This window comes from Molothrus ater, chromosome 4 (genome assembly GCF_012460135.2).
Source record: "Molothrus ater isolate BHLD 08-10-18 breed brown headed cowbird chromosome 4, BPBGC_Mater_1.1, whole genome shotgun sequence".
In the NCBI taxonomy this organism is placed as follows: Eukaryota; Metazoa; Chordata; class Aves; order Passeriformes; family Icteridae; genus Molothrus; species Molothrus ater.
The window spans coordinates 19,896,367-19,922,278 of NC_050481.2; the positions used below are offsets into that span (position 1 = coordinate 19,896,367).

The window sequence follows — 25,912 nt, forward strand, 5'->3', positions numbered from 1 at the left end:
AAGAGAAGCTCATAAATGGCTTTAACATCACTGAGAAAGGAGTTTTAAAATGAGATATAGCTGTTAAAAATCTCTGAGCGAAAGCATCTGTCCCAAATATTTGTACTTTTGATTTGCATCAAAGACACCTGAAACCTAACTTGATGTGCTTCTTGGGCCATCCTTGAAATTCAAAACAATAAATTCTTAAGACCAATGTCAGCAATTGAAAGTACTGGAGAGAGAGCCTCTAAGGCATCAGAACTTTCCATAAGTAAGCTATTTGCTTTGATTTTTTTCTCTTTGTGTCCTTACCTTTTTCAGACCCACTTGTGTCGTGTTAAGTCACTAGAGTTCATGGTTTTTATATATTGTAATCTGTTTGTTTAAGTCTTTATTTGGGCTCTTAGGATTGGTTCTGCTCTAATGGTTAAGTACCGTTAGTGTCTAAACAAAGAGGGATTTTTTAAAAATCAGCGCTGCTTGTGTATAACAGAGTATGAGAAGGCTCTGCTACATCCGTGACACAGAATGCTGGGAACAGGGCTATGACTGTCCTCAGAGAGAGAAGAACAGGAGTTTTACAATTTACAAGAAACAGGTGTTGGAGAAGAGACTGCCAAGCCCTGCGAGGAGCCATGCAGAGTCATGCCAAAGCCTGACAGAATTGGTGTGATTGTGATATTGTGCAATATTAATTTGGAAAGAGCTTAGTCTAACAAATCACCCTTTTCAAGTTAAGGCTGCACACTTCATGTTAGCTTTACAAGTATCTGGATTTGCTGAGGTGAGAATCAGCATGGTCCTCCTTTACTGCTTGTAGGGTTATGTCTTTGAGTTTGGGAGCTCAAAATTTGTCACTCTTTAAAATTTCTTCACCATATGCGGTGCAGAAAAATGCAACATATCATTCCCTAACTGCTTGTTGAGCAAGCTGCTCTGTGAGCTGAGCAGGAGATGAAGGGGTTATTGTGGTTTATAGTGCCTTCCTTTTGGTTCTTTATGCTCCATGACAATTCAGGGTTAGATATCAGTGATTTAGTTTTCCATTCAGACAGTGCCAACAATAATTTTAGTTATTGCTTTAAAATTTTGAAAATTCAGTACAAAGCATCCCAATATCTTCCAGAAGACTCTAATGCTATGTGGAAATAGTAGGATATGAAAGTATATTGTCATGATAGTGCCTAGATAGCATGTACTGCTGCTGTATTTCTCTTTTTTTCCACCCAGCTTTATACAGTTTGCTTTAATTCTCTTTTACTGTTTCTTAATTTAGCCTGTAACCTCTGTGAAATAAGTTGTTTTCGGAAAGCAAATGTTTATATTGTAATGAAGTGTTTGCACTGCTCTCCTTTTGCTTCGTAAGCTCTTTCTTTGTGGTCTGTGAGCAAGTGATTAAAACCAATAAGGGTGAAAAAAGATTGTGTGGGTGAAGCTCTGATTTGAGACACTGGCAAGTACAAGATTAGTATTGCATCAGCAATGAGGCCTTTGATTTTTGGGCCATTTCTTTGCTCTTTGCATCACTGACCTTTGTCAAAATGAATTCATTGGTGTTGGGTTTAAATATCACTGTGATATATCAAAATATATGTCTATGTCACTGTCTTTATCCATAGGAGAGCAAGTGGGGTAAGGGGTGTTGGTTTTGAGTCTGAAAGGCTTGCAGACATGAATCACTAAGTACTGGGCAGCTAAGCAGCAGAATGAAGGAGTTTGCTCAATCAGTTTCAGCAGAAGCAGCTATTACTCAGTTTATTTGAGTTGATCTGCGCTGATGAGGATAATAACCAGTTTGGCATACCTTCTTTGTTTCCCAGGCACTAGCCAAAAGTGCTTGAATAACTCGATTGATACTTGAGCCTAAATCTTATTTTAGCAAATCTGAAGGGCTGCTAGACATGCTGGAGGAATTGGTCAAAGCAGAGACACCTGCAGGTCTTTGGCCTCTCTTTGCTTCTAAACTTTCCCTCTTTACAATTAATTGTTCCCTGCAATTTGCATAGGGCAAAAATATTAGAGCATCAAAACCTCTTCTGAAACCTGTGATTTGTGTTGGTTCACTTGAGGCTGCTTGCTTTGAAGGCTTGCTGTACTAACTTGGATGTTTTTCCTCTTGACCTCTTTTGGGTCTGAAGAAATCCCCATAACTTCTGAGAAGCATGCAAAAAAAATAAAGGAAAGGTTACACATTGCACATACTTTACTTTTAATTCCAGACTGTTGTTAATGCTTTCACAGTTTCTTTCATTCCCTATAGTTACCACTAGGGGGGCAGTTCATCTGGAATGCTTTTTGCTTAAGTGGAATTGTAATTTCAAGGCAGTGAACTATAAACTTAAAAAATGTCGATTAGTATTCTGCACATCTGTTATATAGACTAGCTTACAGACGTCTGCACTTAAAAATAGATATGCATAAAGGGTGTATATTCTAGCCTAATCTTCACAGATTCGAGGATGATGGTTAGAGTAGGCAATGAGCAGTATTAATCAGATGAAATGCCATTGCCATGACTGTGCTGGTAACAGTAACCATTTCTAGTCCCTTTGCAGTGAGTAAAGCCATGGCTGTAGCATACCTGTTGCTCACAGACTGCCTCCTTGCACGTTGCTAAGTCTGCCCATGCAGGCGAGCCCATAAACCACCTCAGTGTGTGTGGTTTGTCTGTAGCAGCCTCCATCCATCTCCATCACTTTCCTGGTGCAGGCTTCCTTTCAGTGCTCCTGCATCTTGCCCTCTTCTCAGTGATATTTCCAGAAAGCTGGTCACTTGGGATGAGAAATTACTTTATCAGGTGAAGCTTGCTTTTCAGCCAGCACACAGCCAAGTTACTGAGCCTGCAGTTTCACTCTGGCTTCAGATCAACAGACAAGGCTTGGTAACAACACCTTTCATCTTGAAAAGGAGTCATAGTTAATCTCTTTAGTGTATTAGAACAGCAAGGGAAGAACATCCATGGTGCTGAATAAACAAGCCTGCTAATGACTGCTGAGTAATGTTAAACTGTAATAAGAGAGCTTTATAGTTGTTTTTTGTTTTCACACATTAATCTGTGTTTTGTGAGATCTCTTGAGTCTTTATTTATTTTGTCCACTTTTTGAGACTGAAGAAGATTATCAGACAGTTAAGGTGTCCAAATTTCAAACACTTTTTTATTTGTGGAATGGTGGCCTTGTAGGAAAAGAGCAGAGGCATTAGGACAAACCTGCTCTGTTTCCTGCTGTCGATCTGAGGGTCACCAGTGGTAAGGCACAGGGGAACTTCAGTGCGCGGCTGCCTTTTCCTGGGCTGCCTTTCACACTGAAAGCAACTTTGGTGTCTTGCCACGCCAACCCACAAGGATCTGCTAATAGCATTTCATCTTCAGAGAATTTCCTCCCAAGTTCCCAGATGTGCATCAGAAAATATATATCCCACCAGATAAGAACTGATAACTTTGCTGGCAGATACAGTGGGCACATTTTGCTTCCAATGTCCTGTACATGCCACGTGCAATTCTCGGGAATTTCCTGCATCTCCTGCCTGCTCCCACAGCAGTTGCCCACGCATCTGTGATTGTCAGCTACATCAGCAGTCGGGAAGCACAGCTGAATTGCAGACAGTTTGACAGCTTGAACTTGATGGAATGACTGTCCTGAATATTTTCCTTGTAAGTAGGTGTTGCATCTGATATGTGCTACTACAGTTCTAGGTGATAAAGATCACATGTCAGACCATATAATCGAGGTATGGTGTCTTAAAATTTCATTTTCAGGAATTTTTTTGTGCATGTCCATAGATTTCACTTTATGGTTCAATTCAAGTGGAAAGTTCTTTATTTCCTGGTAGAAATTGGTTTGTATGGTACAGCAAATGGACAGTTTCCTTCCACTGACACCTCACAGCTGTTACCTTATGGATTCAGTGGCACACAATAGCATTTCAGTAGTGCAATGAACTAAGTTTTTTGGGTTTTGTGTTGATGGGCTAGTGTTTTAGGTAGACTGTGAACATTTTCCCAGGAAAGGTGAAAAAAGTGTAGCAAAATTGTAGTTTTAAGTGGTTTATACCTCAGCAAGATTTCTTGAAACAAAAGTCACTCTTCAGTTCAAGGCTGTTTTCTGAACTAAATATAAAAGACCTGCAGAGAAAATGGGGTGCATGAAAGCTTTGAAGAAAAGGTCAGAGGAATTCTTTAAAATGAAAAACATTTGGCAGGCTGCCTGTAGGTGTCATTACAAGCTGTCTTGCGTGCACCCGGAGGCCTAATCTTGGAAACAATTAAGTGCAGACATGTGAGTAACTTATGTGTGCCTGCCTAATCAGTAAGACAAACTGCAATCTTTCAGCATTTGTAAGATCTTTAGTTTACGTGTTTCCCCATCAGCTTTTAAAATAAAACCATGTAAATGAAACATGGGAATTTGTCTAATATAAGTTTAGTGTTACATTGCAAGACAATGAAGAGCTCTTTTACATGGTACTTGTGGGTGTTTTGGGGTTTTTTTTGTTTTGTGCTCTTACTAGGTTTATTTTCTTAAATACATGAATAACAATCATGGTTTCTGCTTTCCATTTCCTTCTCTGATAGACTTCTTGATCTTAAATGGACATTTCACTTCTTTCTGTGTGTTAGAGAAAATACTGTCTTTTAGACCTGTGTGTGTTACAAGCTACATGGTTTGCATATAGTATCAGTGCATTTTCTGAGAGTAAAAACCAAATGGTGAGCTCTGCTGGGAAAAGAAATCAGTCTAATTACCTGGTTAATTGCATTTGTATTGTGCTATATATTGCACTGGGTGCTGCAGTGCATTTCACAAGACATCATAGCTTATCTCTATTTTCATCTGTCTTATAGGGTGCTTCTGCAGGAAAGTAAAACCACTCCTTTTTCTTGGTTTAAACATCATCATTGGGGGGTGAAGCATAAGTACTTGAGTATATGTATTGAGGATGGATGGGTAGATAGAGACACAAACCATATTTTTTCCCCTTAGTCAAAATTATTGTTGATCAATGTAAAGAACACTTGCATTAATATATAGCCTGTTCTTATATAGTTTGGTTTGGTTTTCTTTGTATTAATTTGTAAGCACATGAAACGATTTCATCCTTTGTACTGGCTAGTGTCTCAGACTGATTTGAGTGCTTAATCTTGATTTTATTTTGCCACCTTTTTTTAATATTCAGATCTAGCAGTACTATGGTTACACGCAAAAGCTGTATTGGAACACACACATGCAATTGTACAAGAAATCTGTGACTGGGATAGGAATAGCAAGATTTTTTCTTTCCCTGTATGGGTTTCTCTTGTTTGTTTGTTTTCTGTAGCACATTGTGAAACTGAAGGAATCCATTCTGGAACAAACCAAGTATTGAGGGTGCTGTGTTGCTTTTTTTCTTTGTGTTCTTTGTCCCCTTCAGAGAGAAGAAATTGGGCAATACCTTCTTCTACTTCCCTCATCTATAAACTTCCTTTTCTTTTTAACTTCGATCAGGCTATATGTTTAGGCCATATCAAGATCCTCACTTGTTCTCATTCTCCAGTCTCCCCACTTGCCCCAGTCAGACCCTGTATTTTGATTAGCTTTCTATAGAAAGCATACTGCAAGTGTTTCCTCCTCCTTGTTCTCCCCAGCCTCTTCATGCCTTCTCTGTCACAACACAATCCTATTTCAATGTCTTCTGTAGTAACTGCAGATAACCCTGGGACCACTTCATGGCTTCTTTCAGATTTATGGAGAATCCTGTGCTTAGACTTTCCTTAAGTCCATCCTTCATCTCCTTCACTTAAAAGCCTTTGCTCCTTTCCCCCCATTTCAGACCTGCCAACCACATAGGTCAGGATGTTCTTCCTCAAGTCCTGTCCTTTTTGGCGTCACTGAGTGTTTGTCCCTCCTGCTTCAGACTCTAGAGTGGTTTCAGCAGTACAGAATGCCCTGGCTCTGTCACCAGCACATTGTCAGATGCCATCAATCACATCAGCGTCCTTTTCTACTTCATTCACACCTCACTGAATTATCTCATCTGACTACATTAATCTGTCAAATAAAAGGTTAACTTGGAGATTTCATAATCTTCTACAGCCAATTCTTGTTTTGTTGAAAGTAAATCTGAGTGGGCTGAGAGATAAACCCCCTGTATAGCCACATGTAATGTTGTTTATTGCCCTGATATCAATCCATCTTAACTTTACCTTGCAAGGTACTTATGGAATTAATTATGTGCAGTGCTCTGGAATCAATTACACCATTAGGATGCCATTGTATTTGGCTTCCTGAGTTTTCACCCTCTTACAAAAATGTGCCAATAAAATACTCTCTTATCAGTTCTTCTGGGTGATTCTTCATGTCAGGAGCACATCACCAGATATCAGCTGAACTGATAAAGATAGAATTAAGACTTTTCTATTAATTTTTTGCATCCTGAAATGTATTATTTATCTTTCTTAAAATAAAATACGTAAAATATACAGATTAGTAATGAAAATCAGATACAAAACTTGTTGATGGTATACCACTGAAGTGTTTTTTCAGGAGCTATCTTAGTGACACAATCCTTTAGTAAGCAGCAAAGTCTATTTTTGGTCTGACATAGTTCTTTTCATGTCAGAGCAATTATCTTTTGAAGGCTTCCCTTCCCTCCTTCGAGTTTCTGTTGCTCAATGGAAATTAACCTGCAACTGATGTTGCTTTTTATGGAAGTCCCCATATGTGGTGTGCAAGTGGATTTGCACAAAACCCACACATCGGAGTGCTGACTGAAACTACTGGAGTAGAGTACATTCTTGGATGCTGCTGTCCCATTGTTTGTAAAGTCTTCTGTTGTCATTTAACTAGGTGAAAATCATGTCACATGAGACTTTAGTCATACCAAATGTTACTCTGAACATTTACATTATTGTAGAATTGAATAGGTAGTGCATTACCCAACTTGTTCCAAAGAAGTGTTTCAGCCCCTATGTAATCATGCTTCTAATTTTTGGATGTGCTAGTGGCAATATATTCTTTGTAAAGGCCATGGGGATAGATAATTAGTGAAAATTAAAACCCCCCAAGTACCTCATCCTACACCAGGAGTGTAGGTCACTGCGGGATCACAGAAGGTGAGAAAGAAAAAGAGACATCTGCACATGGATGAAATTCCTGCTAATGCCACTTTTCAAATGCAGTGATGATTCACTGTGTGAAAATGGTCTTCTGTATCCCCTAGCAACCAGAAACAAAATGTCTCTGTTCTTGTCTGCTGGCCTTCAAAAACACATATGAGAAGTGATTTGTTTTCACAAGACAATCATGCAGCATTAGAAGCCTGCTCCCCTCCATTCTTCATCAAGACTAAGCACAAAATAGACAAGACATTTTAGCTCTTGATTGAGTTGTAGGGCAAGTCTTTTTTGGAGAGGTGTGTGGTTTTTCTGTTTTGTTCTTTGACTTTTTAACGCATGAAAAATAAAACTGTACCGTATGCAAATTACTGCTAGTATTTAATATACTCTTGAAATCTGAGAGATGTGACTTTTGTCCTCAATTTCTTAGACTTCTATGGCAACATAGTATTTTATTATTTTTCACTCAGCATGCTTTTGAATTTTATTCTTTAGTATGTTTAGGATTAAAAAAACCTGAGACTCCATATTTCACAAAACATGCAAAAATAAGGAATGCTTTCTTTAAACATAATATATCAAATGAGTGGTGTATCTTTGTGTAGGCAGCTGAAATTCAGCAAGTCAAATGCTGAAAAGATTGTGTCAAACTAAGCACAAAAGACATAAGTTCCTTTTTTCAGGCTTGTTTTTCAGCAATCACACCCTTTTCTCTTTCCTCACAGCATCTAGCAATTGATGCTATTTTTAGAAATTATTCTGATAATCACTCAGCAAACCTTAGGCTGAATTGTTAAGAATGCTGTACCCTTAGCTGGAGAACTGCATGATGATGATGTACAAAAGGCTTTGACCTTTTCAAATCTCCAGTTTCCCTATTTGCTTTATAAATGTAAACCATGAGGGGGGAAAAAATTGGGTTTTATCCAGAGGAGGTGCTTAGTGCACAGTTACAATTTGCATTTACAGAGCAGTGGGTTTCTTTCTTCCAGTTTTGAAATAGTTTGGTAGTATTTCAAATTAACAATTGTGTGAAGAATTTTCTTGTGGAAAGTTAAATGAGAACAAATCATTCTCTGTGTATGTTCATGTCCTGACTGACTGCAGTAGTAGCTCCCTGCCTGCACAGTCTGTGGGGGAGAAGATTCTTCAGTCCTGGAAGAATTGGCTGGCTTTGGCTTACAGATTAATTTAGCCTTGCTTATACAAGTGGTGTAAGATAAAGGTTAAATTTGTGCACCTGAGGCACAGATTTAAATGAGAAGCAGCTGAAGAAAAACATGTTTCTCTTGAAAAGTATTTAAATTATCATAAGAATTGAAATTTGAATTCATTTTATACTATAAAGCATTAATCAGCTTTATTTATAAATAAATTCAAATTAGACTGCATAAGTGATCATACTGCTTGAAATAGAAAATAGAAAATAAAGTTATCAATGCTATTTTGATGTTCATGCATTTCTGCATTTTTACATTTTTTCCCTGCATAATTTTTCCTTGTATTTTTCCACTGCTGTTGATTCCATAAATTGAACCTTATTATTCACTATTTCAGGCCCCATTTATATATGACACTCCATGCAGGCAGTACCCTTCATCTGCTTGAAAGGGCTTGCAGAACAGGAACATCAGTAACTTAAGTTTGTGACTGTTGGGTGCAAGTCACTGCTGCATAAATCTGATGAAGGCCTGTGCTTGTCTTTTTGAAGATTTGGAATTCTGTGATATCCTGTGTTCAAGAAACAAAAGAACCACAAACGTTTTAAAGGCCATCTAGTCCAATCTCCTGCAATGAGTTGAAGGGACATCTTCCACTAGATCAGGTTGCTCAGAGCCCCATCCAACCTGAACTTGAATGTTTCCAGGGATAGGGCACCACCTCTCAGCGAAACCTGTTCCAGTGGTTCCCCACCTGCACAGTAAGCAACTTCTTCCTGATATCTAAGCCAAATCAACTCTCTTTTAGTTTAAAACCTCTATCCCTTGTCCTATTGCAACAGCCTGCTTAAATCTGTCCCCATTTTTCTTAGAGACCCTCTTCAAGTCCTGAAAGGCTGCAGTGAGGTCCCCCTGGAGCTTCTCTAGGCTGAACAAACCCACTTTTCTCAGCCTTTCTGTTTGGTATTGTTTCATCTCCCTGTATTGCCATTGGGGTTGTCCCAGTCCAGAAGCAGCACCTTGCACGTGGCCTTCCTGAACCACATCAGGTCCCGTGGGCCCACTTCTCCAGCTTGTCCAGGTCCCTGTGGATGGCATCCTGTCCTTCCAGTGTGTCTGTCACACCTTGCAGCTTGGATGCTAGTGGCATTTAAAAACACTACTGACACTGTGAAAACAAGATACTTCTGTTTTAGGAAACTTGCAGTAAATAGATGGGAATTAATAGTGTTAATATGGTGTATTTTGTGCAATTTTGTAGAAATCCTCTGAAGAATACATACCTGCAAGTAGCTTCCTTGAACATAGGTTTTAGGCATATACCTGAAGAAAAAATACTTTCTAAAGCATTCAACAAGAATCCTATGAGAATTTTCACTTTCCTTCAGGAAAACCATACTTAAATGATGAGAATTTTCTGTTGGATTTTTGCTTGCATCTATCAAAAAGCTACAACATGGCTTTATTTTTTTCCCCTGCATTTTAGCTATGACACACTCTAATTTGCAGAAAACAAGCAAATTAAAAGCGATGTAAAAGTTATTTGTGTTTACTGCTAATACCTTGTTTTTGAGAGCCATTAGTAAAAGTTGCCAATTCTTCTTTTTAAAAAATGTGTATTAATGGGATTTTGTTTCATTTAAGAGTTTCCAAAGCTGGTACTGAACTCCATGTCTCTGCTTAGGAGAAGGATTGAAACTGCTTCTGGGCAGCTGTCCATTGCCCTTGAATACAGGAACCATTTAGACTTTATACTACTGAAGAGTAATCAGAACTGAGTGAAAGAAATAGAGGCATTAGACTAGAAATGATTGAAACCTGGCAGCAGATTTTTTTTCTGATCACATGTGGGCAGCTTCCAGACCCTTTGCAATATCCTAGTGCTGCAATATGAGTTCTGTATGTTAAAAAAAAAATACTGAGAAGCTTTTAAAGGCCATCATCATGTGCTCTGATTGATGCAGGACTTAGGGCAAAAAAGGTCCGTGGCCATTAACTGAAAGTTACAATAAAATAGAAGGGCACGGGATTGATTTTAGTATTTCCTTAATATTGATTTCCTCTGTTGAAAATTAAGTGTTCCACAAGTGTCTTTTTGCATCTTCGGTGTTATGTGCTTAAAGTTTGTTATGTTTTATCTGTTTCCTGTATTCCAGTGCAAAAACCATCTGTTTCAGTTATCAGGGCAACCTCCTTTTCAAGATTGTTCTTTTTGTATGCAATATCTGATGCAGCCATAGTAAATTGCCCCAACTTTAAGAGGCATGACAAAGCAGACTGGTGAAATTTTTCTGTTGAACTTCCCACTCCTGAGGTGTTGAGAGCAGCAGTAGGATTCGAGCTAGAGTTCAACAGGAATAATTGTGAGCTGGGCTTTTCAGGCCAGCTCTGCTGGTGGACATCATTTAAACCAGGGTATTTCTGCTACCTGTGATCTCTCAGGGGGTTGTTTTATGTGCTTTTGGATGTCAGTTTCTTTTGGAGTTCTTGAGGGTTGTAGGAAGAAGATGGGGAACCAGCTTTTGCTTATCAGTGGGATGGCAGCAGTGACAACCACAGTGCAGCAGCCAGGAGGTGTTAGCACCTGCCAGCACCTCTGTGGTGCTGAGCAGGGAAAGATCCAACAACTCTGCCAAGGAAAGCTTCTGTTTTTACCATAACTGAGCCTACAGAGATTCCTGTAAGCAGTGGCAGCTGCTGAGAGCTAAAATCACAGTGGTGGAAGCGAGGGGAAAAGGAGCAGATAAAAGAAACTTGCTGGAGCCGTGCAGAGAGGCTGCCATCAGATAAGCCAGAGTGCCAACTGCTCCATGGCATAATGGGAGTATGGATAAACTCCTCGCCTGTAGCACGAGCCTAGGAGTTTGTTAACATCTCTTCTCATTTCCTTTGTCTCCTGCTGATTTATTTTTGTAGTTATACCAAAGCTGTTGCAAGGAATACTGATATATCACATGGTGACTGAGCCAGCACCTTAACCTTTCTTTGTGAAATTACAGAACTAGAAAAAAACAATAAAATGTATTAATACTGTAGTGGAGATCCTGCCAAAGAAACAATACCGCCAAAGAAAACAGACAGTATTATTATTTTAAAATTGTTTTTCATTTGAAAGGCTCTTTATATTTTATTGTAGTTAAATGCATGTGAAAGGTGTGTTCAATTTTTCACCCTGGTTTCCCTATTAATGTTGAAGGGTAGGAAGAAATTATGCTCATTTGTATTCCTGGACATAATATAAATGAAAAATGAATATTTTATTGCTAATGGCTTTATAAAATGCTATTCCGATATCTCAGCAAATTTAGTATATAATTCTATTTTAAAACATAAAAATAAAAAAAAGCTCAGCTGAGGGCTCTAAAAATAACAATAATGCAATGCCTAAGTACTAGTACAGCAGCTTTTAACTCCTCTCTTTCTTTGCAAATGATATCAATTTCTTAAACAGTGTAGCTTGGCCTCCCCAGACTTCACAAAGCTTGAGGCTGAGAAGTGTCTCAAAATGAAAGTTCTCTGTAGCAAAACCCAACAACCTTTTCACAAATTCATTATTTGACCAGCTTTGCTGTGTATGTATCTTTCAGTAGCAAATTAATTGTATAGCAGCTGCAGAAGGATTCCTTCAGTCAATTATGTGTGTATTTTTGAATCTGAGTTTGAATAAATATATATATATATGCAGTATTTACTTTAGCTATATTAGATGTATTTTAATATACATATTAGCCTCTATGCAGACTGAAAGGGATGGATGTTAGCCAAAGAAGGAAGAAAGGTAGAGAAGATGGGAATACTTTCAGGTTCAGGGGGATGGCACAAAAGGGCTAGTATTGGTGTTGGGATGGGCGCAGGAGTGGGAGAAGTGGGAATAGGAGATCTTGTGCAAGTAAACAAAGAGGTAGGACAGAGCAGACAGTCTTGAAGACAGTTTTGGGAATGCTGGGGGATGAGAGGCTGGACATGAGCTGGCAATGGGCACTTACAGCCCAGAAAGCCAGAAATATCCTGGGCTGCATCCTAAACAGTGTGGGCAGCAGGGGAGGGAGGGGGTTCTGCCCCTCTGCTCTGGTGAGACCCCACCGGCAGGGCTGCATCAGTTTTGGGGTCCCAGCACAGGAAGATCTTTAGATCTTAGGATATCTTGTTTATATCTTGTTTATCTGGAAAGTAGAGAGGTGAGCAAGTGGAGCTGGAAGGACTTTGGAGAGCTTACTGCAGCTGGGGTAGTTCCTACTGAACCTTCTGACAGCGTGGGAGTTGAAGTTCCTGTTGTGCCTTTCCCTTAATCCTTCCCTTAAGAATGAAAGGTGCTGTGTGAAGGTGAGAACTCAGCATAACATGTTTTTACAAAAGCAAGGAATTTTTGTTCTGCCTGGACCAACTCCACAGTGGAATCTGTTTGTTCAACTAAAAAGTGGGCTTAGCATTCTAGAAACTGTCTGTGGTAATCAGAATTTCTACATTTCAGTGCCTTTTATATATGCCACATAAATTCAACTTTCAAAACTTTCAGAAGTCATTACTATTGAAAACACTGTGAAGCAAATAACATAGCAAAACTCACTATTTTTTAGCTTTTACTTCTATCAACATATTATACAGAAGAAGTGCTGCAGCCATGAAAAACGTATTTCAAATTGTAAAATGTCACTTGTTTCTTTTCATGTAGTGTGAAGAAAACACCCAGCCTGTCTTCCTTGATTTAGTAGCAGATAGATACAGATGTTTAAAATGTTTCCTTTAAGCTGTTATTTGGTAATTCAAGATAGTTTTGAGAATGAAGCTACTGCATCTAAATAAGTTAAAATACCCTGTGAGGAGTGGTTCCATACTAAAATTGTAAAAACCCTTCTGAGAACTGATGAAGAAGTGAGAATAATTGCAATCACAACATTTAGGAAGTGCAAAATAGCTTGTTAAAACCTCAATGAAATGCATAGCAATTGAAGGCATCTGAATCTTTTTTGGGAATCACAGAAAAATAAAACATAGCCTCAGATTAAAACACAGTTGTGAAACTCTGGCAAAGTTCTCCATGATGCTTACAAAGTAAAGTAAACTTAGGAAACAACTGGACAATTTAGTAGAAAATTATTAATGAAAGTCAGGTTGGTTTCATTGTGTTCAGATTTAAAAAATTAATTGTGTCAATATTATGAAACATTGCCCTCATTTAGATAAAAGCACTGTAAGTCAGGGAAACTAGTCAGTTAACTGATCCAAATATTGGAGGAGATACCACCTATATATCCCTATGTACTTATGGGCAGTAAAGCATGTGTAGCTTTTGGATGTGAGTTTGGTGTATGCTAAAATGTGTGCCTTCAAGAAAGATATTCATTAATACCAAGTACAAGTAGGTTTTTGTCTTGAAGGAATCATGTCTTCTGTAGACTAAAAAAAAGACGTTACATTGGCTGTAAGGAGATCACAAAAAACTCTTTCAGAGTTTCATGGAGAACAGTGAGTTGTGAGCATAGGAACTGTTGTGCTGAAACTGGCACCTAAATCCATGTCTAGCTTCAACAGTGGCAGTCTTTGGATCCTTCAGAGGAACTTGCAGAACAACCTAGTTTGGAGCGTTTTTTCCCAACCCATCAAGACAGTTGCTTCCCTATATCCAGCAGCAAATAAATACGTATTCTGTTTATACTTTTATCCTCTTTAATGTAATGGTAGGTGCATTTATTGTTTGTATTGATATCTGGTCCTTTTAAATTCCAACTTTTATCTTGGTCCCAGTATTTTATATTAGGTAATGATGCATAACATGCCTGTGTGTGTAAGGGAGGGAGAGGAGTCAATTATGTTCTCGGATTTGACCCTTCTCAGTTTGATTAATTGATTAGTTCTGTTCTAAGTGTTTTATCTGGAAGTGCAGGAAAACAGTGGATCTCTGTGCAGGGAAGATGTAGAAGTTTGAGAGAGCCCAGAGGTTCTCTGCTGATGGCCTCTTCTTTGAGTGGATGCTGACCAGACATTTTCTTTCACATTCAGATTATGGCTGTGGTGTGGAGTATCAGGTAGTTACTGTGAGTGCTGTGATGCAAGCTTTGGAGAAAGAAAGTGTCTTTGTGACTAGAGTTAAAAAAGCCCCACAGTGAACCTACTGTGAGAGACAACCATCTTTTTTTCTATAAAGCTGAAAGCAGTTTGAGAAAAAAAAAAAAAGTGTACATTTGAAAGATCTCCTGCAAGGAAAGAAAAGCAATTGAAATAGACAGCCTGCAGATTAAAATCCCTGGAGAGCACTTGGTTCTCTCAATTGCCTGCTGAAAGAGCAGAAAAAGCTGATTTTATATGATATTATTAGGGAGGAATATACAATAACAAAATGTCAAGGCTGGATAGTATAGTCAATGAAGTATGGAAGAAACAATAGAAACTGAAGAAGGAGTAGAGTTTTGCTTAAGGAAATCGGTTCTCCACTGTGTTGTCAACAAAGCATTTGCATCTGTGAAAGCGACCCCCTGGTTTTCATTAGGATAAAAATATGACTGGAGTTGCATTTAATATCATGTGTCATGGTAGCAGTCCCAACTGGGAGAGTGACAGTCACTGATGATCCCATGTGCCTTCTCTCAAAGAGATGTTAACCCCAAAGTCATTGTCCAAATTAGTTTTGAAATGAGATTCTGCTTGCAATAGAAGTGAAGGGGATTTTTAGAGATTAACTTGCAGTGAATTTGCTGTTGGGAAGGTAAAAATGGTTTTCTCCTACATATTAATGGACCCTTCATGTAACCTCTCTGTAGCAGGAAGGTGTCTGACTAGGAAACTTGTGTCTCTGTTTATTACAAGTTTTATGGAGGAAAGCAGGGAGAAAAGACAGACTGGTAGGATGAGCAAGATAAAATCCAGGTGAAAATAAAGAGCAGAAAGGAAGATATATTTGGTGTTAAAGGAATGCATTAGTTAATAAATAGCATATATGTCAGTGTCTATTGTAAGAAATGTGATATTCCCCTGCTTATAAAAACAGACTTTTTCCCCCACTTTGTATGCACTGAATTGTAAACCAGCAACCTCCCATTCTCAATAGTTCAGCTTTCTACTTTGTTTACAAATTTCAAAGCCTTTATCAAGGTGTTGTCCTTGTCCTAGCTACCAACTTATTTTTATGATAAGGAATTTCATATTGCCGTTTTAGAAACTGAAAACTAGATAATAATAGTAAATTGTGCTTTCTGTTTTGGTGTTCTTACACTTTTGCAATTAATGTAAAGAGAAGAGAGATAGATAACATAGTAAATTTAGATATTTGAGTAAATTATGTTTATATTAAATATAAAACAGTGTGAAAATACAGTCTGAGTCTAAACTATTTCAAACACACTAGCCCTTCAACAAACCATGTATGCTTTATGTTACTTGTTGGTTATGGGCTCTAGAAATGATTTGGCCTAATTAGAGGGTTGAAAGAGCTTTTTTTTTAGCTATTTTTCCAGGTGGAAATAAAGAACAGTCAACAAAATATTCTTCATACTAACCCCTCTTTGGTAGAAGAAAAATATGCGAAGTATTAGATTTAAGAGACTTCCTGAAAACTCAGACTCTTCTGAAAAAAAAAATCCAGTTCTGGATGAACAAATACTGCTAAGTGGCAGATGAGTATCTTATCTTTTATGAGGTGGAATTTCCCAACTTCCCCAGGTGATTGGCTTTGCTTAGATTGAGGGAGGAATCAGGACTAATCTGTGTGCCTGTATCCTAATTGCTGATTGAGAATCAGTAGGTAATTGAACCACTGAAACCTTCCCCAGCCGTCTGTACTTCATGGAGCATAAAAAGAGGTAGCAAGACACAGCAGCAGCTGTAATTTATGCTTCACCCCTGCAATGGGAGCTACAATAACTCAGGTCAGATGCAAGACCCTCACAGCCTTCCTAGCTATGGGAGCAGCGAGCTCCAGGCAAATACTGGAAAATAATACTTAAATGTCTCAGCTGTTAATTGCATGCATTAGTAATTAGTAAGATATTTAGCTGTATTTTCTAAGGAAGGAGATGTGACATGGATTTATAAATAACTACCTGAATTGTATCCATAGATATTACAAAACACATTTTAAGGAGCCTCTCACTCTGTTCTTAGTGAGAGTGATGGGAGACGTTGGGGGACGTTACTCAAACCTGATAGAGGGTGGGAGGTGAAAGCTTTTATTGTATGTCTACTATTTTCTTTAATCTAAACCAATTTTCATTTTTCTGTCCTCAGTTGTTTATAGAAAATTTATTTGCTGGAAGTATATGTATGAGCAAAACCTCTTCATGACATGAAATAATACAGAAATTACAGAAACCAGAGCATTCCAAAATTGTGTAGGAGAGCATTGCACACCCTGGATGAATAACTGCATGATTCTGTCTTTGTTTTTAACCTCCCTTCATAGCTTTGAGGAAATCACTTTCCCTTCTTTTTCACGTTCATGGATAAAATAGGATAATGATATTTAAGTACAATATTTCATAAAAATACTGTGCAGACCCATTAATAAATCCATTTGCAGGTCTTTGATTACCCTCAGTATATCAAAATGTCACTACTGAGCTTGCTGACTGCACTTATTTAATTTCCTAGTTCTACTCAACTTCTAGATTATAAAATGATATTTTCTGACATAACTTATGATACAACTAAAACTATCACTCTGAAAGTCACTTCAGCACTCATCCACTACCCCTTAGACAAAGCTATAAAGTACACAGATTGTCTTTTCTTCAGTTATTATAAAGATTTATTGGCTCTCTAGCTCTAATATCCACTGAAGGTTTTCTCTGTCAGTATTAACTCCTTAGATCAATAAATTGTGATACTGGTCTCCTGAGGAGTCAGTGTCTGCCAGCTACCATTGCAGTGTTTACCCCTGTTGAACAGCAGTTGTAGCAAATTAAATTGGCTTCTGTTGGTGCATGGTCCTTATTTTACGGCACAATTAATGAAGGCTGACAGATAGGCCACTTCCTAAAGAACGTCAGATTAAAGGCAAAGGTTTGTAGCAAGAAAAATCTGAATTTATGCGGTGAATCTGCTTTCATTTATAGGAGAGTTGCTGAAGACTGGAAGATGACTCTTCAAAAGAAGGAGTCCTTTTCAAAGGCGTGTGTTTTTAACACTCTGCACAACACTTTGTGTTGCTGGAGACCCACTGACTACATTCTCTAATCTGCTGTTAGACAGTTTATATTGTTATGTAGGTTTGTGAAATGTTCTGCTTTGAGGAAGGTAGAGACAAGTGGAATAAAACAAAACCAAGCCTGTAACTACTTTAAAACAGCTCTAGAAACAGGTGCTTTTACTTCCATCTAGCTCAAATGATGAGAATTGGTCCTCAAACAGGATCCTGACCTTGGATCTCCAAAATGGATGTAGCAATGGGAAAAGCTTGTTCTATTGGACTTGTTTTCTTCCTTTGTCTCGTTATCAGGATACTTCCTGATCACAGTTTTAACATTGCTCTCCAAGGATAAATAATTAGCATGGCCTGTAAGTGACTCCAAGGTCCCTTTTCAACTGCACAATAAGATTGATGTATATTGAGACTGATTCTAGAAATTAGAATAAAACTTAGTGTTGATCTTTACAATCATGAAAAATGTATTGACAAAATTCTAATAATGTCATTTTTCTGGATATTAGCAGCCTGTTCCAAACAAAAAAAAAATGGCCTAAAAGCACTGAGAGAAATGCTCACAGTGTTTTGTTTTTTTTCTTGGCATAGGCAAGATGGTATTTTTCTAAACTGTTGTTCTGAGAAATACTTGAATTGCTTGGTATTCACATATTTTGAAAATGTAGTTTAGGTGATTAAAGCTGTGCAAATTTTCTGCCCTCTGGTAAACTGAGAGGTTTCCAGTGACACATGGAAAAGGCTCAGTCAACAAAACCCAGCTGTGCATTTTGTGCATAAAAAACACATATTAAAATGATAGTTGCACAGCAAAGTACTTCAAAATCAGATGTCCTAATTTTGCCTAATATTTTGAATTAGGATACAAATTATGTTTATTTAGCATTTGCAATGACTTAAAACATGTAATTATAGCCTCATGGTATAGCATCTTCTGGTTAATTTATAACTAAAACCGATCAAGTTTACGCTGGTCTTGAAGTGAGTGGCTGCTTTTATGAGAACACAATTGGTTTAGACAACATTAAATAAAAAGTCCCCAGTAAGTAAATTCCTCCCAGTGATTTTTTTTTTATATGTATGGGGAGCTTTAGACTGCGAAGTGTGATTATGATAACCACACCACAGAGAGCAAATTTAAGTGGGGAGTGGGGTGTTGTTTGAAATTCTTAGTATGTTGCTTCAGGAGGGCAAGCTATCAACATCTTTCATAGCAGTGATTAGTTTGTAAGGGTTTGGGTTTTTTAATAGCTTGAGAAACAACCCTTTTGGTGCTCACTCAGCCCTCCACTATAATAAACTGTGTTAGTACCACTGGGTTTAATTAATTTACACAGGCACAGATAACGCTCTGCTTTCCTTCAAGACGAAAATTAGTGAAGGTGTTGGAGGAGCCACTGAGAGTATGTATATGTGGACAGCTTTAGGCTCTCCTGCCAGTGCTCCTGTCTGGCCAGACTCAAATTAGTTTCAGTCCAGAAGCCATGTGGTCGTGGTGCCCCTGCTGACACGCCCCCCACCCCCAACAGGCCGTGGAGCCACATCAGTGTGACATCAGACCTGGGCTGGCTCCTGTCCACTCATCAGGGAAGAGCAGATATTTTTCTGAGGCCATCCTCTGGATGTGCCCTGAGGTGTTTTGTGGCAACACCAGTGCCATCCCCAGGGCTGTTAAACCTTCCTTGGATTCCAGCTATCCCTGAACAATGTGCAGCTCATGCTTTGCAGATTTTCCTAGGGATGCTGTTTCAGTGCTTAAAGATGGGCCTGTCCTCCTGCATATTTCTAACTGCAAATTAGGGCACTTGATTTGGTTTGGAAATCAGATGCTCGATTCCCCCTCCCCCCCCCCCCCCAAATTTTTTTTCTATTCTATGTAAATTAAAAGGCAAATTGTCTTAGGCTGAGCTGCTGGCATTACATTCCCACAGAAGTATTCAGTTTTGTCTGCACTCTGTGTTTAATGTAGAACAGCTAAGTTTCACTTCATTTTGTAAATATTACTGGCCAGTTTTCTTGATGATCAGATGCAGGAGTCCGCGTTAAAATTTGTAGTGTTTCTGAATACAATGGATTCTGCAGAGATACTGACTGTCTGACATGCTGCAATCTCTCTTTATTCCTCAACATCACCTCTGTGTTCCGTGGGTTATAAATTACCCGTCTCTTTCTTAGGATATAATTACCATGGCCCCCTTCTTTCTCATTTACTTGCATCCCTATTATTTAGCAAGCAACTGTTGCCTTTTCTTTCAGCTATGGTGTAACTGATAGGTAGCTAATTTAAATCACATTTTCTCAGTGGATGTTAACTTTGAAGTCTCTGTTTTGGATTTGCCCTGTTTTGGATTTGACACAGGGATTTTGTACCCAAAATTTTGTCGTTTTTCGTCCGTGACCAGTTGGCTGAGTAAAATGCAGTGTCTCTCCATAAACATCTTCTGATGAAAGAAGTGTTAGAAATTACAGGGTGGAGCAGTGTGGCTTCACTTGCAGAATTTGGGTTTATCAAAGGACTTAGAGTAGATTAATAGTGATGCAAAAACAGGTATTAGATTAGTCAAGTGCACAAGTTGAATTTATGAGATCATTCTGCATTGCAATGCTACATTGTCAAAAGGAATGCACTACTAGGCTATGCAAACTTGTTTTTTTTTTTATATTATAAATTTCTGTTTTACTAGTGGTCATGGTGGATTTTTTTTCATTTTAGCGCTTAGGGAATTTTTTTCCCAAGAGGTAGCATTATTCTAGTTTTCTCCAGAAGCATTGTGATATTGTTTATGTATGTTTTTAAACTCCAGATTTTGTTCTTCTCTTATTATTACCATTAAATACTGTTAAGAGTCACGCACTTGTTTTAATATCTGTCACATCTGTAAAAATAATGACCATGCTAACCAACAGGTTACTGAAATGTGATTTGAAGAGGGTGGGGTTCTAGATCAATCTTTCAAGCATTTTGACTTGACAGGTCCATTGAAGTACACAGAATTGTTTTTATTTATAACTTTGGTCTTCACTGTTTCTTTTCTTGTATTAGGGCTTGTTTGTAAAGTATATTGACTCATGTGAATGGGATCTTTTTTTAAACATCGAACCTAATATTTTCCTGTGATATATTGCTTTCCTGTTAATATTTCCTTCTAAATATACTGTTGAGCCATCCCAAAAATAATTTAAAATTTTATGTCATAGTTTCTTTTGAGATGAATAAGTTTTTCTGTATGAACAAATATGAACAGCATGTTTGTATACTTGTGTGTTTCAGTCTTTGAATGGGGAGTTAATTCAAAATAAAATGCAAGTACTTACCTATTAGTGAAATACTTGAACTAATTACGAGCAAATAAGTACAGGTTGCAGTTGTCAGTCTATTTCTGTTGGATTTCCAGTGCTGTTTTCAAGCTCTTTCATCCCCCCTCCTCCAAAATGTAAAAAAAAGTTGTCCGTAGAAGTTGATTGGAAATGCAAACTCCTGTGTGTTTTTCTTTCAGAGTACGGATATGAGCCCAGCTGGCAGCACAGCCTCCCTCCCTGTCAGCCCCCTTCCTGAGGAGCCATTGTTTTTCAAGGTACAGTTAATTCATTTCATCATAAATATTGTCTATTAATCTTGGCTTATCAGGTAATCTGCTGTACTGTGAAGTGCTTATTGTTGCTTCTTCCTTTTCTTCAAATTACCATGATGTCAGCAGATGTTCTGTGTATATACCATGCAATTTTCAAGAAATACCTAGAATACAATGTTGGTTTTGAATAGTTTTCCAGCAGACTTGCGAACTGTTATTTGTAAGAGTGTGTTTTTATCCATCATCCCATTTGGATATGTGCATTCGTGAACTAGTGTGTGTCACCAACAGATTTATCTTTATTTTGTATTTCCAGTATATCTCTGAACAAAACAATGATTAGTTTCTCCAAGGATACAGGAGACATTAAAGATCTGTCAAAGAACAGTTTTGGCATAAGTCCAGTGTAAGCCACAGTCCTGGCATTTTAATTAATAATAAATGTTGGGACAATGTCCACAACTTCATGAGGTTTAACCTGTGAGGAGTGAGTTGCCATATGTCACATTTTCAGCTGACACCATGATATCCATCCCTGGGACACAGAATAGCCTTAGGCAGATCCTCTTGGAAGAGGTCTCCTGAGGCCGCCCAGGTACTCAGGGCAGTGCTGGCATCATCTAGCAAAGAGGTCACCTTGCCAGTTGTTCCCTTAGATAAGGAAGAGGAACCTGAGTTTTCAGCACCATTCACTCAATTGGGTGTCATAATATGGACTAAGTTGCACTCACAGGAGTATCCCTTTTAAAATTTTCCCTCTCTCAAGTAAGTTGCCACTTTGTGCATGCAATCAGTTGACTGGGTTGAGTTTTAGTCACTTTGAGATGATGTTAAGTAAAAGCTGAGAAACTGGAATTAATGAAGTTTGATGATGTCAAGTTCACGTGTCTCCTGCATGTTCTTCCAGCACATAAGTGTTGTTCTGACCTGGCCCAGCCCAGAAAAGAAACTCCTTTTTTTCCCCCCATATTTTCAGTGTCTGTGCAACAGTTGTATAACCAGCCAGCTGATTCTTGCTATTAGAAGGGTTCAGTATTGTGCTTGCTTAGTTGTTTCCTGAGTGGAGGTACAGATGGGGTATCAGTGGTCAGCTATTCACTGATTCTTATTCCTCTTTTGGGATATTATGCTTTTAAGACCCCGTCTCTCAGTCAGATTTGTCTGAAATGGAGCAATGTTCTCCCCAGATACCAGGATACAGATCTTTATTTCTTTGGAACACCACTTTGCATGCACATTTAAGTCTGCTCAACAATCTAAGTCAGATTCAGTAGTCGAGTCTCCCCATGCCTGGAAAACTACTAAGATATTACACTTAGAAAGAAATGGGCTGCTCAGCTAAAGGTATAAGAGGTAAGAAAATCTTCTTAACTTTCATTAGTTAATTAACTTCTTAATTTTCATGCTGAGGTAATCAAACATTGCTCTGTTTGCATCAGGGCACTGACAAGTACACTGTAGTGCCTTTATTTTTTAAGGAAATGGTGTTCCTATAACCCAGAATGGGTTGTAAATTACTTATTTGAAGTGGAATAGTTGCTCTAATAAAACAATAAAGATGTTTTTCATATTAAAAGTCTAGTAGAAATGGTAAAAGAAACTGAAAAATAGGGCAGAGAGCATTACTTAATCTTTCATTTTCAGTCAATTTTCAAACCAGGAAACATTTTCCTTTGCAATTCAAGTAAAATGAATGGAGGTCAGACCAGGAAAAAGTTAAGTGAATTTCACAGCATTTAGTAGAAAAAAAAATAATATAAAATGTAAAAGTTTATGTTATTTCTCCTTGGCTCACTCCAAGAGAGAGCACTGTTGTTCAAATTGTAATGTCAATGACTGGTTTTACAAGCCATAACCCTCTCTGAATACTGTCAGTCAATAATATTGGCTTTTGATGATGGGATGGTGCATTTCCCTTGGCAACATGATAATAACCTTTCCCACATCCTTGCTGCAGAGAAGGAGATTGAAAAGGCAATTCCATTCTGTGGTTCGGAAAGCACAGGTGTAAGGAAGCAGGGCCCTATCAACTGCCTCTCTTTGGGACAGTTGAAGATCTCTGAGCTAATGAGCTTTTATATTAGACTGTGAAAGGAGACCAAGCCTGGGTTCTCAATCATACCTGGTTTGATACCAAGAAAGAGAACTGTCCTTCCTTGGTTTTTAGCCATTTACCTTCAAAAGAAACTCTGCATTTCTGTATAAGGAAAGAATAGAAATCCTGTCACCATACTCTTCTTGTATATCCAACTTCACCAAAGCAGATGCCTATCATTTTTAGTCCCACAGGATATGTGCTGGAAAAATATGAAGACCCTAAGCTAGTACAAAACCATTTTAAGGTTTTGAATTTAATCTAATCAAAGTTAGAAACCAGATTTCCCTGGAAGTACTTGTAGGTTGCATCTCTGCTAACACCAATCTCAGCTATTGTTCTCCCAATGTGTTACACATGCTGTGACTTGTAGCAGAAAGATCCAAATCATATAGGACCCTGCTCAGGAGTGTTTGGAGCAAGATATTTTCCAGTGCAGCAAGAAATAGTCCACCTAAGTCCATCAAATACCATTACTTTAACTGAGGCATTGTGCTTTACTTCCATCAAGACAGTACCTTTAAAAGTGATCACTGATACCCAGCAAAAGGAGTAGAAAACAGTTGGGTAAGAAATAAATATAGCCAACTCCAGAACTGTTGAATCCTAAAAGCAACCAGGAGAAAATTAGCAGATAAACATATAGTTAATGCCATTCAGCAACCACTCTTCCATAAGTGTTGTCAATAGTAGATTCGGTTTTCCTTGAGGAAAGGGGCAACTTTGCACAGCAGCCAGTACAGCCAATTTTCTGTGCGGCTTTCGGATCCTTCTCCCTGTGGAGTTAGCAACACACAGATGTTCAGAGCAGTCTTCCTTAGCTGTGCTCTTCAAAATCTTAGAAAAAATCCTGTTCCGCCCTGTACACAGACACTGATAAAATGTTTCTACAACCATTTTTGATAAAGCCATCATAGGCATTTCTTTTTAATGAGGGTTATTTTCAGCTTTCAATCCTCTGCTGTTTTCCATGTGTTTAGAAAAGGAAGATCTTTTCTTACATTGTAGAAAAAGTTTATTTCTCCTCTCAGAAAAGAACATCATCTTTGTTGGTGGTTTTGCTCTTAAACTTTGAAGTAGGTAGGATCTTCTTTTGAAGAGAAGTTTTTTCTTCTGTCCCTTTATAATATTTCTTGAAGAATTAGGTCTTTGACTTGTGGGAGAAAGTTATGTCACAATTGAAATATTCCAAAACTAACAATTTGTAACATAATGGAGTAGAATGGTATTTGTCATGCAACCTTAAGTGTTATTCTCTGTTATAATAGCAAAACTGTAGCTGGCTCAAATGTGAGTGACTTTTAATTATGAGTACTTACATCTGCTCTCATTAGCTGGAATTAAAAATAATCCTGCCTTTCATTTAGAAGATAAGTGAGGAGTGGGTATTTCTAAAAGGTCAACTTAGCAAGCAATGTCTCATCCATTTTTTAGAAACTGTTCTTTTCTCCTACTCATTATCCTGTGCTTTATTATAATAGTATTTTATTATTTTTAAATTATTCTAAAATATAGTGACAGTCTTTTAAGAAGAGATCTATGACAGCCATTTGGTACTTGAAATATCTAATATTAGCTAATTATACATTATTTGTTGTAATGAGCATCAGTCTCACTGGTTATTAGTCACAGCCAAGTTGTAAATAATAACCATAATAGTAATTTATTGTAGAGATGTTTAATTGTGTCTCAATTCTGATTAATCTCAACCATGCTTTACTAATTGGCATTAAATGAAAGAAAAAAATTCCTCCATTATTTCCTTTCTCCTTTGAGGGAGCTGAGAATTTCCTTCAGTATTTATTATCCTACTGTGTTCTGATTTCTGTAATTAATACCCTTGATACGAATTCCTTCAGTAAGAAAACAGAAGTGCCGGGTCAAGTAGCAAAAGCTGACAGTCCTCAGTAGCGTTACCACTGCTGTAGGTCTAGTAAAGTGTAATCTGTACTAAATTATGTCTATACTTAGAGGTTTACTATTCATCCTGCATCTTTACAGGCTCTGGAAATGCAAATCAGCGCAGTTCATGAATGGGCATGAGCTCTGGCAGCTCCTGACATTTGTGCCTAGAATTAGCAAGAGATAAACTATCCATTTGGTCTGTAATCACAGTTTAATTTTACTGCAGATATTTGGAATAATCAATATGAAAGGTGCAGTAATGACTGCCGTTTAGCCCAGGGAATTCATGTTTCAGAGTGGGGCTTTGTATTTCTAGGTGTAGAAAGAGATCCTTTCTTAACTTACTCAGCAGTGATGACAGCAAGCTGGGCCTGGAGTTCCAAAAGCTTCCTATGCAGTTGACACAGCCAGCTTATTTACCCACTCTAGCTTAAATGCACTATTTTGAATATTTTAAGTATTTTCTGACACTTCCTTAAATGAAGATTTTAATGTGTTGCTTTGTGTTCAAAACGGGCTCTGAAATAATCACACAAACCTTGTGACCCCATAGCAGATGGAGCAGGCTAGGGTTCAGTGATGATCTCCAGTGGCCTCGAGGCCTCAGTAGCTCTTGTCCCTCTCTTTCCACCCTCCAGCTGAATTTCTGCTTCTGCTGAGAAGCATCTGAAGCCTCTGTGGTTTTGGTTTTTTGTTTGTTTTGGAGATGTTTTTGATATTTGTAGTAAAGGGAGTAGGGTTGTAGAAGTATGACTCACACAACTCCACCTTTACTCTTCTGCTGCCTCAGTTTCCATCCTGTTTTAGACCAGTCTATCACCATTCTTCAGTGGTTTAATCGATTCCTCCCACTCTTAATTGTTCTTTCCCATATCAGTTATTTGCTTTCTTTATGACTCCTGTGCTGGTATAGCACAGACTTCTAAAAGTCACATCATCACACCAGCTTTCTGCCTTCGGTGCAAGCCTTCC

At 38.1% G+C, this 25,912-nt stretch overlaps 1 protein-coding gene across 1 annotated transcript in view; it reads left to right on the forward strand.

Moving 5' to 3' along the window:
- Positions 1 to 25,912, forward strand: part of CCSER1 (coiled-coil serine rich protein 1) — a 614,942-nt gene that overhangs the window by 274,427 nt on the left and 314,603 nt on the right. The window contains exon 7 of the mRNA XM_036382606.1: positions 20,866 to 20,943. Within this exon, the coding sequence (XP_036238499.1) occupies positions 20,866 to 20,943 (78 nt within the window). The remainder of the gene's footprint in view (positions 1 to 20,865; positions 20,944 to 25,912) is intronic.